General features: G+C 38.4%; 2 protein-coding genes across 4 annotated transcripts in view; both read right to left on the reverse strand.

Moving 5' to 3' along the window:
* Window positions 1-579: 579 nt before the first annotated feature.
* Window positions 580-5,302, reverse strand: prnpa (prion protein a). The gene is made up of 2 exons (XM_026945805.3): window positions 3,129-5,302; window positions 580-2,295 (listed from the first exon to the last, which is right to left on the reverse strand). The coding sequence occupies exon 2, from the start codon at window positions 2,278-2,280 to the stop codon at window positions 1,726-1,728; it is 555 nt and encodes a 184-aa protein (XP_026801606.2). The 5' UTR covers window positions 2,281-2,295; window positions 3,129-5,302; the 3' UTR covers window positions 580-1,725.
* A 1,257-nt stretch (window positions 5,303-6,559) lies between these two features.
* Window positions 6,560-12,879, reverse strand: part of rassf2a (Ras association domain family member 2a) — a 19,125-nt gene continuing 12,805 nt past the window's right edge. For 2 of the 3 annotated variants that reach the window (XM_053236189.1, XM_026945803.3), the window contains exons 5-10: window positions 10,708-10,808; window positions 9,833-9,969; window positions 9,523-9,676; window positions 9,235-9,356; window positions 8,632-8,729; window positions 6,560-7,433 (exon numbers count right to left, since the gene is read on the reverse strand). In XM_053236189.1, coding sequence (XP_053092164.1) covers window positions 7,364-7,433; window positions 8,632-8,729; window positions 9,235-9,356; window positions 9,523-9,676; window positions 9,833-9,969; window positions 10,708-10,808 — 682 coding nt within the window. In that variant the 3' untranslated portion in view covers window positions 6,560-7,363. The remainder of the gene's footprint in view (window positions 7,434-8,631; window positions 8,730-9,234; window positions 9,357-9,522; window positions 9,677-9,832; window positions 9,970-10,707; window positions 10,809-12,879) is intronic. The other variant, XM_053236190.1, reaches the window with a different exon arrangement.

A 12,879-nucleotide genomic window follows, 5' to 3' on the forward strand; every position in this document is an offset into this window, starting at 1 on the left:
TGTATACGCCATTTTGTTAAACTGCAGTGATTAATGTGATAATTACAACTAAAACTATTCATGCAGCAATATATTGGCAATATACCAGACTCCTATTAGATGTTTATTTCAATTCATACCTTTTTCCTCAATCATATATTAGTCTTTTTTATTTTTAATTTTAAAATTGTCTCTTGTTTTATCGTATTACATGTACAGAAGGGGATGGGGGTGGGGGAACAATGTTCCCTTATTCAGTCCGCATTTTCTATTCCTGTTTTGTTTTTGTTCTTAAAGGCAAGTCCTTGAGTTTAAAGATGATGATTTAGAGACTGTTGAAAAACTCCATCTGGGATGCTTCAACCAGTTAAAATAAATCAGGGAACTACACACGGGTGATTTGCATCTTCTGAATGAACAGCCCTGAAAATCAGCTCTGTGCATAACCCGACTCTGAATCCAAGGAACTTTCCCTGAGTAAACTTTTTGACTTAAGTCACTGATTCTGAATAGTGATTCTGAGGAGAGGATTCTGCGTGACAGCTGATCGAGACATCCACAAGGTCAAAGTGTAGGCACCCGACAGAAACAAAATGCAACTTTGGAATGAACGAATTGTTTTATTTTTGTTCTTGGTGATTACACAGTGATTACAGCATTGCAAAAGTACAAGTTTGCACATGATACACAAGAGTCCTGTAGTGAAAATGAGAGAGTGAGGTAGACAGTTCCTAGATCTTAAACAAGACTTGTCTTTGCCCTAACATATACAGCATCCTGTCTACTGTTAATCCACTAATGTGATTTACGGAGGCTACTTACTTCATCCTCAGTGGCTTTTTAGGCCCTAGGGGACATTGAGACGTGTTAGAGCGTGTTAGCACATGCTTCAAAACCTCATTAGCACTCACTGATTGAACGATAAACGCAGTTTCGCGTGACAAAGTAAAAATAAAAACCAATACGTGTGCACAGCTACAATAAAGGTTTCAGCAATGAAAGTATGTAGTACAAAATGTTGTAGAACAATTTAGAGCAAATAACAACAGGCATATTCTAAGATAAGAAAGAATTATATTTATGCACAGAATAAATAAGAAAAAAGACATATTTAAAAGTAGAAATAGACAAATACACTCGCTAAAGGTGATATATTCACATGTTTGTGACTCATAACCCATATTATATAATTTTGCTAAGTCAGGAAAGCATATAGTCTCCAGTTTAGCATGTCGAAATCATGAATAGTACTAACTGGTACCTTTCCTTGTTGTTGTACTTTTAAAAATCATTCTCCTGGAAATGTGGTTATAATGGACCGTAATTACTCATAAACACTCTTTGTGCACCTTTCTAGGTAAAAGATACATATTAAAGGTACCAAACCAGTGACAAGGAAAGGTACAGGTTTTTTCTGATAGTGCATGTTCACAATCAAAATACATTTGTATGCCATTCACACATAAAGTATCATAAAATGTCATAGAATATAGTATTGTAATTTGAAAATACACAAATTGACCTATATTGTTTGAATTATCCGACTAATCCTGTTTTTAGCTCTGCCATGTACTTTTGTCCATGTTTACAGATACCAGTGTGTCACATGGTGTCAGAAAGCACATCGGCAAGTGCTAAACTGGTAGCTATAAGTATTTCTGACTTCTTGTTAGCAGCACTAGCAAACGTTAGAGACCAAACTGATCCCCAGTCAGTTTGGACTACTCAAGGTCTGAGTTGTCAACTCTATGAGATCCAGTACCCGATTAAGAACGACACAGTGGTACCGAACAGCAGCACGCAGCTGTAAGTGTGCCCCCTGCTGGCGGCGCCTACGTAGTACTCCATATCCGTCTCGTTCCTGAACCCGTCTTCATGACCGACGTGTCCGTTCCCGTGTCCTCCACTGTACCTCGGATAGCCGTACCCACCTCCGTACCCGGGCCCGTACCCATCATACCCACCGTGCCATGTACGACCGTAACCAGGTCGAGACATCGAGCTGAGCCCGTGGCCGATCACCATGCCTCCGAGAGCACCAGCTGCCGCTGCTCCTGCTATCTTCCCAGCGTTCGATCCAGAGGAGGAACTTCCGCTTTGGACGTGCGGAGCTTTGTAGTGGTGGCCACCTCCAACGCCGGCTCCTCTGTGAGCTCCAGCGCCTCCCCAACCTCCTCCTCCAGTCCTCCCTATGCCACCCCAGCGCCCGCCTCCAAATCCACCCCGACGAGACAGAACATCAGGGCACAGCGTCAGCAGGAGCAGCACGCAGGTCAAGACCGAAATACTCTGAGAGAGCATGATGGGAAAAATGATCTGCAAAGAGACAAAAGGTCAGAGTTCAAATAGCAGCAAAACACCTAATGCATATTTTATACAACTGATACAATCACCATGACCTAATCAATAATTCAGCGGTGTAGAGACACACCTACGTACAGTCCTTCCTACAGGGGGGAAGAGACAAGAGCACACCGTGCGAAGAAGACAGATGAGATGCCGATATTTCTCACTTCTAAGTGGCATTAAAGCTTATCGACTTATTGCTATTTTGGCTTAAGCAAATCAAGACGAGTCCAAGGCTAATCTATAAGTCCAATGATAGCTGAGGTCACACTTTGTCTATAAAAGGTATGTTTCAAACACGACATTACGTTAAAAACAGTGTATCAGCCCTCCACATATCGCCATAGCAACAAAATACGAATTAATCGTACTGTATTTATGCTAGAAGACTCGAGTGTGTACGTCTCTTAAAGGCCAAAACAAGTTGTGTGAGACCCGTAATCTGATTTAGATTGGTTTTAAAGCACGTCCTGCTTTTATAACAGTCCTCTCTGATTAGTCGTAATCGCATTCTCTTCACCGCCTCGTTCACACCTTCACAGCATGAAACACCTTCACAGCATGATCAAACACCTAAACAATAAATAAATCCTGAAGTCTTTATGAGCCGCGTGAGCATCTGCTGTACAGTCTAATAGGACGGTGATGTCATTTTACATTTCAGAAAAGTAAATAACAACATTTTAGGGGAAAAACACCAAATTTCACAGTATATAGGCGAGAAATGCAAATTGGACAGAATGAAGAGAGGATGAAAGGAAGGAGTAGTTTATACAAGATTATAAAAGAAGAGAGTATCTTACCTGTAGGCTTAAACGTTGAAGTAAAAAGGTCCTTCAGGACTGCAGTCTTGATGAATTGAGACACTCACACAGCCACAGAGCAATTTAAACACACACACATACACACACACACACACACACACACACTAATCTCCCATCCCTGATTGGCTGTGTGCCTCAGGTCCACACCTTATCTGAGATATTCTCTGACATCAGAGTCAGAGTTTAGAACGCACACGCACACAAGCTTGCACACACACACACACACACACACACACAGACACACAGAGTCATGCTGATGACCTGCTGCCACGTTTGACAATCAGTGTAGGAACAAATTCAACATATCGCAAAACTCACGGTATCAGTGACAACCAGTCGTGATTATTAGATGTGAGGGATAAAATCGAATACAATTAGAGCTGAATTAGTATTAGAGCTCGACAAACAATTAGAGCTGAGTGATGCATTATGTCACGAGGTATTATAAGAATGATGTGTGGGAAATTATTACACACACACACACACACACACACACACAGGCAGACTGACAGCCTTCATGATTTTTGTCTGAGTAATGCTCTACTGGGTTTAAGGTTGTGTTAGTTTTGTTTTGTTGTTTCCAAATACCAAACAAACAGAAACGTTGTAACCCTTTCATTCAAACCAAAAACCACTAAATTAACTAAGTTCAAACTTGCAAAAAATACTAAAATGAGCCGTAGTACCTATAAAACATTTTTTGCTCTATCTAGAATTCAGACCCAGTAGCGTAGCGACCACCCGTGTATGTAAATGCCACTGTACAGTTTGTGTTTGCGTGTCACAGAGCTGAAACACTTCTTCAGTGTGTTTATGAAAATTATATATTTTTAATATTTGGACACACTTTGACACCGTAGTGTTGATGAGAATGTCTCAGTGCCTACAAGTCTAGTCCTTCTTCTTACTAATTTGTGTATCTGAAATACCCTTAAAATATACTTCAAACAGGAAGGAAGCTATTGAAGAAAAACTATTTCAGACACTTGACCTTGCTGTGTCTCGTTCTTTATGAGACTCGGACGGAGAGATAGACGGACAGACAACCCAAACATAACAAAACATAATGCCTCCACCACCTTGAAGGACAACCTGAAAATATAAACACCACCACCTGGTGGAAGAGGCATAAAAAAACTTGAATCAGTTTAATAAATGTTTTCACCTAACCCTAATACTGTGTACAGTTGAACAGTTTCTGTTAGCCATTCTTTCTTTTTCCTTTTTTCCTTGAAACATCTTACTCGCTACGGAGCCAAAGTTATTAGTGTTAATCAACAGAATAGAGAATGTGTAAAAATAATTAATTTATTAATGATAGCCTTACATTATGGCCCTTCAATGGCTCACAAACTGATATACAGTCTGGGTTAGGATGAAATCAGCCTCAGCCTCTTCATACCATTCTGTTTTTCTTAAAAGTGCTGGTCATGCTCTTGCACTTGGGTGCACAAAAGGCCAAAAATAATTGAACCGCTTGAACACATGAAGTATCAAAATACTGCTGATGTGGATGCCAAAAATGAAACCTTATACAAACTGAAATCAAGACTGACTTTTTTTTTTAATATATTTTGTAAAATCCTGTCTGGGTCAGATTATGTACGGTTCAACAGTATTAATTACTTAAAAGACAATTCTTCTTTGTCTGGAATGTTTCACCAAAGTGCAATGATTTTTTTTCCCAGGCTCTTATTTTTGATTACGTCATTATCTTCATTATCTTCATTTGATTATCAACCATATTTTCATGTTTGTAACATGTTTGGGGGGACTCAAGAAGCCTTCAGTCTTCAGTCCTGGCACTAAATTTCATCTTTTCGTCCTCTAGTGAGCTGGTGGTGTTTTCACAAACAGCCAAACAGCCGGTCAAATTGTGAAGTCCCCCCTGAGCAACGAGTCACGCTCTTGAACAGCAATGCATTTCTTTGACAGGTAGTGTGAAAATGGGTTTAAAAAAAAAGAAAAGAAAAAAAAAACAAAATGAAAAATGTGTTTGTGGTTAATTAGCTTAATCTCACACCATAGAAATATAAGAAAGGTGAGAAATCTAACGTTTCTGATGTAAATTTTGTCTAATAATTTTGTTGATAACATTTTTTTTTTTTTTTGGTAACCCATCTTTATGCAGGGTGCCAATACTTTTGGAGCTAACTAATTAAATGGCAGCTAAAAGTTAGTGATATTTCTGAAATATGGACATTGTTCATCAAACTCATTACAATAATAATAATATAACAATCTAGTAGAACAGTCTGCACAGAAAGAAGACGATTCCACTATTTTTGTTTTACAATTTTGTTTAATTTTGTCAGCATTCTATAATATCGGCTTCACCGTTAAAACAAAACTAGAGGCATGCTGGATCGATATTTCTATAAGCATCCAAAACATAAAAGGAGGAGAATTTAGTGTAAAAAAACAATGAAGCAATTTTAAAAAAGGGATAAAAACATTACAAATTCATTCTCTCTAAAAGCATGCACACACACACACACACACACACACACCCCCACACACACCTCAAACAGGCAGCATTTCCAAATCAGTTTATGGACAATCACATCCACAATCTTCACACACACACACACACACACACACACACACACACCTCAAACAGCCAGCATTTACAAATCAGTTAATGGACAATCACATCCACAATCTTCACACACACACACACACACACACACTTCTCCATCAGCTTGTGCTTTACTTAATAACAGCGTAAACATGTTCAGCTTTCCAACAACAGCTACATCCTACACATTAACACATCACATGTTAGGCTGAGATTGTTTTGCTAAACATGACTATTTCATAGAAAGAGTGATATTGTGTGTGTGTGTGTGTGTGTGTGTGTTATATTGTGCTTATTATTGAGTCTGCTCATGTAGGGTTGATCTTACTTGGGTGGATCGAATGTGCTTTTCTATTTTGTGCCTTTAGGGGGCGAGAGCATGTGTGCCTCAAAACTATGGCTGCGTCCTAATACCGTTTTCCACACACCCTCGTCGGCTTCCTCCTGGAGGATTCGGTGTCGCGGCCATTTCTAAGGCCATTTCTTTATCACATCACTGAGGTAAAGTTTATTAGATGGCGTCAGTTTGTAGAAGTCAAGAACGTACCTGGAAGTCATTGCAATCTCGGCTTTAAACAGAAAAAAAAACATAACGTCAGCGGAATCTGTTTATAGATTTAATTATTAAAAATGGAATATTTTAAAAATATAACTATGTGACAGTTGACATCAATTCTTTGCTAGCTAGCTAATTCCCACACCAAAAAGACGCTGTTTAAGACGCTGTTTATCCGATTTTTTTTTTTCCCACCTGGAGCAAAAAAGTTTTGGTGAGAGTATTGTGTTCGCTAATTTTTTTAGCTAGCTAGCCTACCTCCTTTCCTTACCATAGAACTGTTTTAGTTTAGCTAGTCAGCTAATGTTACCCATCTAATTCGCTAGCTATACTTTTGTACTTTAAAATCAAAGTAAATCAAACCCCTTGTTTGCTTTTGGTGTGTCTATTTGTTTAACTGTTTTATTCTCTACTTTGTTTTTCAAGTTGGAAAGCTAATTTTAGCTAGCTAGTTGCTTAGCGTTGTGTATAACAATAAAACAATAACGCTGCATGAATACAACTCAGATTACTTACCGTTTGCACAGTTAGCTAGCAAATATTTCTAGGCAACTTAATTGCGTGGATTTCTTAGCTAGTCAGAAAGCTAGCTAATTGTGATCGTATTAAAAAATCCCCTCCCTCTGCACACTTCATCTTGCGCTGCAAGTGGCCACTCGCGTGATGTAGGCGATACGTACGTTAAACGTACTGTAAGAGTTTTAAGTGGACGCCGATGAGGACGTGTTTTGAAAACAGTTTTGAAATACAGGAAAAGCATTGACAACAATCTTCTCAGTCTTTAAAACCCTGAATCTTCTAAAACCCTGAACACTTCCTGGTCAATCGTAACGCTGAAGACCATCCGGACCATCCTGTGTGACGAAAGCAGATACGTTTCACACAGTAATAAGGTAATAAGTACCATCACTCCATATAATTGAAAATACTGGCTTTAGGCGAGCCACGTGAGGACGGACTACATCGATCACACGTGTGGAGAAGACAGGCTGATCTCAGGCTCTTCTGCAGGGACATGAAGAGCACATCAGGAGTGTGAGGACTGACGGAGGGAAGAGCGTCAGAGGTGTAGGAGCTTCTTCACATGGAGGTGGAACCATCCGGTAAACACTGCAGCTGCTTCTCAATGATGAAGCGCAGATACTTATATCTACAGAGACGGAGAGAGAGAGAGAGAGAGAGAGAGAGAGTAAGGACAGAGGAATAAAGGCATACCATTCATTTTTACATTGTAAAGTTATTCCAGTTATGCATCAATATTCTAATTAATAAATAAAACAATCCTATAAGTGTTGCGTTCATTTCCAGCAGGCATTTATTAGAACTGTGCTCTTCCTACAGCTCAATTTAAACATGTAGCGCACTAGGAAGGTGACAGAATGCCTTTACATTATATCCCCTATGACAGTGCGCTTGTGTAGTTTAGAAGAAGGAGCCATCAAGGATTGTGTGAATTATTCCTACTGGATGTTTAGTTTTGGAAATAGCAGAGCTAAATATCATCAGTGTAAAACTTTGATAGCTCAGTTGGTAGAACTGTGGACTGTAGATACTAAAATGGCTGCCCTTAGGTCAAAGGTTCAAATCTGGCTTGAAGGATGGTCTTCTGTAGTTGATAGCTCAGTGGTTAAGACGTTGGGACTACTGATCGTTAGGTTGTGAGTTTAAATCCCAGCACTGCCACTGCTGGGCCCTTGAGCAAGGCCCTTAACCCTTAACCACTCAGTTGTATAAATGCATGTTGCTCTGAATAAGGGTGTCTGCCAAATGCTGTAAGTGTATTAAAATGTTTGTGTGGGTAAACAAATGAAAACTACAAAAGAGACTACATACAGCCCATGTTAAAAAAAAAAAAAAAAAAAAGAACAGAATTATTGTAATATTTTTTCATTTTGTTCCAACAGGTTTAGGTATAAGGTTGAGGGTGGAACATAAAGGTTAAAATATAAATACTTGGGTGAGTCAAATGAAAACCCTGAAGATAAATGAAAAAGTGGGACATAAATGAGAGAAACATTAAAGTACAATAAATTGTATTACTGGCCCATTGTTCTCAATAGCCCCTTCTACTGCTACAATAACCCTGATGCACTTTTGTGACACCTATTTGCAGTAAACAATGCAAAATAATAATAATAATAATAATGATGTTTTCATTTGACTTGTAAAAATGGTTTTGCTCAGAGCAAATTTGATGATTACAGTGTTTGTGATATAACTACTGTAGCTGCAGGACATGTCACGTCGATGCTGATATGTTACAGGTTTAGGGCTGTATATCGATCGATTACTTTAGGTAGGAATGTAGGCGTGTGTGTGCAGTTTTTGGTCTCAGAGGTGAAAGTTACCTGCGTTTGAGCTTCTGTACCTCCCTGTCTTCCTCCTCTTTCAGTTTGGTGATGAAGCTTTGAAGCACAGGCATCTCAAATTTGATGTACTGTGCCACCTAATGAACAGAAAACAATGTGTTTTTTTCTTTACATGTCTTTTAATACCAAAGGGCTGTTGGATTAATTTTCTATAACAGCAGCTCTGACAGTAGTTTCTACGGGATGTTTATTTAATTGATTTATGGAAGGAGTCTCCAGTACAAGTGCTTTGACACGAACAGAGGTAAAAATTTATGTGATTTTTTTCAGGACAGATGACTTTGTGGTTTCTCTGTAACATGACAAACTGCATTTTTTTTGTCTTATTGTCTTATTTTGTCTTATTAATTATATTACCTATAGCTGCTATAATGTAAGTGACAACAGGAACTAATTTGTAATTGTTGGCAAATTGCTGTGGTATAAGAGGAATAAGACACTTTGTGACATCTAATTTCATTACACTACCGCAATGTTGATTATTTTTCTATAACAGCATACCACCAAGTGTTTTATTCCTTACATAAAGCACAGAAAGCTATAAAAATCTGATCCTCAAAGACACACAGATCGAGGACTTACGTCATACGTGACCTCCTCGCCGAGGTCTTGCTCCATGAGGAAGATCCTGCAGACCTGCTCACACGGACCCTGTAGGATCCTCAGCACCAGTGGGTGATCTGTGGGCTTCAGTTTAACTCGTTCTGAAACACACACACACACACACACACACACACATATAAGACAAATAATGATAAATATCTGTTTTAGGCTGCAATGCTGGTTTTTGACCACTAGGTGATGGTCAATTTCCAGGTTTCAGTTGTGTGAGAGAGAGAGAGAGAGAGAGAGAGAGAGAGAGAGACTGACCTCCACTGGCGTGGACAATGTAGAGCGCAAAATCATCAGGACTGTTCTCAATCTTAAACTTGTTGAGTAAAACACGCAGCACCTGTGGCGTCGTCATGCAGCTATTTATCCGTACGTTAGTGATGGAGCCGTACGCGGGAGTGAACACCGCCGTCTGAGCCAGAGAGAGAGACAGAGAGAGAAAGAGACATAGATAGATAGATAGATAGATAGATAGAATCTTTTTATTTATTTCTGTTGTTTCTAAATAGAGGATCACAAAATGTTTGTCACACCTAACCACAAAAGCACACGTTTGTGTTACAGTCACCTTGTGGTTGTAAAAGTGGCCGTTGATGGAGAAACGGTGCCTTCTGATTCGCCGCTGGTCGCTAGGAGACCGCTTGTTACCCCGCCTCAAAACACCCGCATCACTTTTGGTCCTCAGGAGCTGAGAGCAGGCGTCTTCTGAAGAGCGAGAGACACAGAAGCGGAGAGAGACATTATTTCACTTACATAGATTACACTTATATACGTACATACATGACACTTCGTACATTTTATCCCTTTATAGTTACATTTATTAGTGTGGAATATCCACGAAAACAAGATCCTGTAATAGTTCACGTCATTCCTCACTTTCTCTTGAAGTTAATAAGACAAAATATGCAGCTTGTTACCAGGAAACGATAAAATGCAACGCTATCCATCCTGAAGACTTTACTGTAAATTTACAGCTTTACCTCTGACTGCTACAAAACACTGACACTGGAGACTCCTTCCAAAAATATTAAATAACCCTCACCATATCAAAAATGACTCTTTGTTACACAACATTTTTAAAGTTGTTTATTATTAGTCTTAGATTATCTGCCTTACAAGTCCTCGTGTAAGTGGTTACTATAGAAACAATGACGTAATATAACGAGCACATTAATATAAGCCTTATATAACAACTTCCAACCAATCAGAATTGAGAATTCAACAGCACAGTGGTATAATAACAATAAAACCAGTTAGCAAAATCCTGCGGGCTCAGAGGAGCAATATTTTAATACTGATGTACTCTTGCAGTGCATTATGGGTAGTAGGCACAATACCATATCCACTGAGAATTATGTAAATCATATAAAATATATTTAAAAAATCATACAACAACTGATATTTTAGCAATTGCACATGAAGTACACTAAGTATGACACCCACCCTCTTCCTCATTTTCGTTTTTGTTCATCGTGCTGTTCTCCAATTTGCTCTCAGGTGGCGTCACCTCGATGGAGGGCGGAGCTTGATTCTGAGCCTCACCGCTACACAGAAACAGAACATAGCAGCGTTATTTAGAGTAAACTGTATCTTCCTGTTGTATCACAGGATGTGGGTGAATATGGAGTTTGTTTGTGATCAGTGTTTACATTAACAGCAAGTAACTTCCTGAAACTTCCTGCTGCTTCCATCCCAGGAGGACCTCCATCATCTGTCCACATGATGGAAATCTCAGTTTAACCGCTTGTGTAGCTTTATCATACGGAAAACCTGCATTTTCTCGAATTAGCATTGCTTAGCCATTTCGTCAGTCAATGTTCGAGAGACATTTTCTTTAGGATAAATCCCAAATTAGCTTCAGCAAAAACTTCCATGATTGCAACAAATCAGACCATATATGGTTTAGCAAATTCTGGCCCATGTCTAGGAGTTTTATCTTTCCCTCTCTCTCTCTCTTTTTCTTTTTTAATACCCAGACTGCATTTTTCTTGGACGGTGTGTAACCATAAATTCCTTCCTCCCAGGTTCTTTTTTTTCCTTTTTTCTAATCATTGCTAATATGTGGCAAAAAGAATCCACAGATGCTTCGTGATGATTTGCACAAGTATTATTTTATGTGATAATAAAGATTGTGAGAGACTTTGGGGTCAAAACCTTTTTTTTAAGTCTCTTAGCTGCCTCATGTGACAGAGTTTTGATCGTGGCCTTGGTAAGTACATCATATCCATACATCATACTAAGCTTGGCAGATATCAGTTCATGTCACCTCCTTGCTGACTTTGTACCATTTTGCACTTGTCAGGTTACAGATGTCTCACCATAACATCTGTACTAGTGTGCATAACATCCTCCCTAGTTGCTTTGTAGCTGTAGGTATGGTTTATGTCTTCCTTAATGAATGCTTACTCAATAACTTAGCACCAAGGGTTACCATAGTAGTTCTTCAATAATTACTAGCGACTATAATAAACTACTATGTTGACTAAAGTGTATTGATTTAGTAACGAATATTAAATTACTATGCTAACAAAACCATAAAGACTTACTATCCAGTTTTGAACCACTGTGTAATCTGTATGTACCAGTGCCATACACTGCTCTTAATTTGTCATTACAGAAGCATTAATTACTGAAAGACCAATTATTATACCTACACAAATAAAGTGATGAATCAATCCCCTTTCCCCTAATTGCTATTAAATCACTAGTAATTAGTCAAAACTGAATTAACAAGTCATTAAAATTTTGTCCTCATAGCAGAGAGGAGTAGCCCAATTTATCTATTTACCACCATTGTTTAAGATTATTTACTAAATTATTATACTTTCATTAGCATTGCTGTTTTTTACTTTCAGGAGTAATTAATGGAGAACTGATATGGAAATACATGACTACTTTTTTTTGCTAAGTTAGTAAGTACTTAATCATTAATTAAGGAGCCATGAAACAATACATTATCACAGGAATTTAATTTATCAGTAATTTTTGCTTCTGTTATGACAAAATAAGGACAGAGTACAGCAATGATACATGTAAATGGTTCAAATGGCAGTGGTTTAAAACTGGATAATAAGTCGTTATAGTTTTGTCAGCATAGTAATTTATTATAGTGATTAATAATTATTGAAGAACGACTATAGTAACACTACATTACTTACAGCCAAGAACCGTACTTAAGCATTAATTAAGGAACCGTACTGCAAAGTGTTACTGAGATAATACACAGTATATAGTATAATGTAAAATGGGAACCATTAGTGTGTGAAAAGTCCTTGAAAAGCCTGAAATCAAAATCTAAAGTATGTGTCTAAATCCATCCAGTAGAAAGATAAAACATGACCTTGGACTCAGCTGGAAATGAAACAAAGTGTTGCGACCTTTTAAAACTTTTCTCACTTCCAGTAAATGTTCAGACTTGTTATGTCTGTGTGCTGATAAAGTCATGTGGGAATAAATACACTGAACACACCCTGTGCTGTTCGTCTGAAGATTTTCTAGATGATAAGGAGTTGGAGTGAAATGCTATTAAAGCAGTTTCCATGGAGATTCTGCTCCAAAACAGCTCTAGTTTCTTGCAGGGTCTGCACATTTACTGAACATAGTCTGAGTGTGAGT

This window comes from Pangasianodon hypophthalmus, chromosome 8, assembly GCF_027358585.1.
Source record: "Pangasianodon hypophthalmus isolate fPanHyp1 chromosome 8, fPanHyp1.pri, whole genome shotgun sequence".
In the NCBI taxonomy this organism is placed as follows: domain Eukaryota; kingdom Metazoa; phylum Chordata; class Actinopteri; order Siluriformes; family Pangasiidae; genus Pangasianodon; species Pangasianodon hypophthalmus.

Bases quoted from the DNA above. Each gene is read 5' to 3' on its own strand.
- prnpa (XM_026945805.3), bottom strand. From the start codon at position 2,280: ATGCTCTCTCAGAGTATTTCGGTCTTGACCTGCGTGCTGCTCCTGCTG.